Raw genomic sequence first — 1,859 nt, 5'->3', positions numbered from 1 at the left:
TATACGTAGAGAAAGACAGGATTCGCATGCAGCCATCTGTCTAAAAACACGCCAAGCAGCTACAAGTCCCCACCTGTCGCCGTGAGGGGAGTTTCATGAACATGTCGACTAGCTTGCGGCTGCGTTTGGCTTTTGCGTCGCACAGTGCGCTCAGCAACGGCTCACCCACAGCCACGACCTCTGCAGCCCCTATTTGGCTCTAAAAGATGTGATAGTATATAATATAGGGTGTACATAAAGTAATAGTGTAATACTGTTAGTATAAGATGTATAAACAAGATGTATCAATCAGCTCTAGAAGGTGTGAAAGTGTTTACTAAACGATGCACATGAAGTATTAGTGCAATACTGTTAGCCTACGATGTATAAGTGAGATGGCTCTAAGAGGTGTGATAGTATATAATAAAGGGTGCACGTAAAGTAATAGTGAAATACTGATAGAATATAATCAACGATGTACGTACAGTATTACTGATAGTATATCTGTACACACACACACACACACGCGCACACACACTCACTCACTCACTCACATATACATATATATATATATATATAATGTAGCCATATATTTGTATATCGTACCTCGACATCGGTATTCTGTGTTAAGTGCATATCACAATCGGTGTTGAGCGCGGCCACAGCGTTGGACTGCGCATTAACAAACAACTCCTCCATCACCTTCACGTCTTTCAACGCCCTCGTGGAAACGTGGAGCGATGACTATCATGGGAGCAAATGGTATAAATACACCCAAAACAGATGATAACAGGTAAAATGGGTTAAATTTTATTTATGAATTGGATCGTTTGAAATTGGATATCTTGGAGTGGACGAGGAAAGTCAATCACTATCAGAACATAGGAAGCACTTGTGAAAGCGTGTTCCGATATCAACAAGAAGACGAAGTTCTATATACTACAACCAACAAGCGGATATGATAAAGACCGTGCAATTGCTTGTCAGCGAAAGGTCAATGAGGAGTATATGTCTATTTCTAATTCTATATATATATATGTGTGTGTGAACCGCAAATACACACACACACACACACGCACATACACACACATATATATATATACATATATACATATATATATATATTGAAAATCTATCAGGGCATTCATTTCTTCCTAGGAAATCACAATCCTACAGATTTGTAACATAGCACTCACCTTCGACATGCTAAGCATCTCTTCGAAATCCTGTTCAAACATCTCAACATTCTCGTACTTGCCCTTTTCGCACTTGTTGAGAATCGTGGTCAGCGTGACCGGCACTGCAAATAACCCAGTAGCAGATTGAGTGTTTCCATGAAGCATATCTCCGTTAATGCGATATTAAGACAATAGTAAAACACTACATACTGCACAACGGCAATTCGCTTCAACTGTGTAGATTTACAGGGAACATACCACATAAACAAGGTTTGGTATCCATCGCAAAGCTATAGATCTAGGCCATTCCAATAGGTGCATGCATCGTTGAAGACATACACAAATCTACACATAACCTAATTTTATGTATATCATCCTTTTGTGCAAGCTGACCGGGAAGTGATACTTTACCAGCTGTCTCGTGCACCTTAGTACCACTTTATGAAGGACATGATAGTCCATGTCAGTCTGTATGTAACCGAGCCCCCTTTACATCTGTGAGAGTGTGTGAATCTGTCTAAATATATATTCGCATCAGAGTAGTCACAGGTGGATGATTTAACAGAAGCACAAAATGACAAAATCGTTTAGTGCGCTGGTGGGTTCACGGATGAGTATACAGATATATGAACAAATTGTTTACACCACTCGCGTATAAAAATAAGCACACCGGTCAAGTGTACACGTAAATACACACATACA

The 1,859-nt window shown here is 39.9% G+C and overlaps 1 protein-coding gene across 1 annotated transcript; it reads right to left on the bottom strand.

Annotated features, from left to right (window-relative positions):
* Positions 1–40: 40 nt before the first annotated feature.
* On the bottom strand, positions 41–1,322 carry SARC_15197 (hypothetical protein; the record flags this gene model as incomplete). Its single annotated transcript, XM_014290678.1, has 3 exons — positions 41–199; positions 586–723; positions 1,176–1,322. 3 exons carry the CDS (start codon positions 1,320–1,322, stop codon positions 41–43), a joined length of 444 nt encoding a protein of 147 aa, XP_014146153.1.
* Between the last annotated feature and the right edge of the window lie 537 nt (positions 1,323–1,859).

The sequence above is a fragment of the Sphaeroforma arctica genome (assembly GCF_001186125.1).
Source record: "Sphaeroforma arctica JP610 unplaced genomic scaffold supercont1.5750, whole genome shotgun sequence".
NCBI lineage: Eukaryota > Ichthyosporea > Ichthyophonida > Sphaeroforma > Sphaeroforma arctica.
Note: the sequence above shows the minus strand (reverse complement) of the source record. Positions and strands in the feature narration are given on the sequence as shown.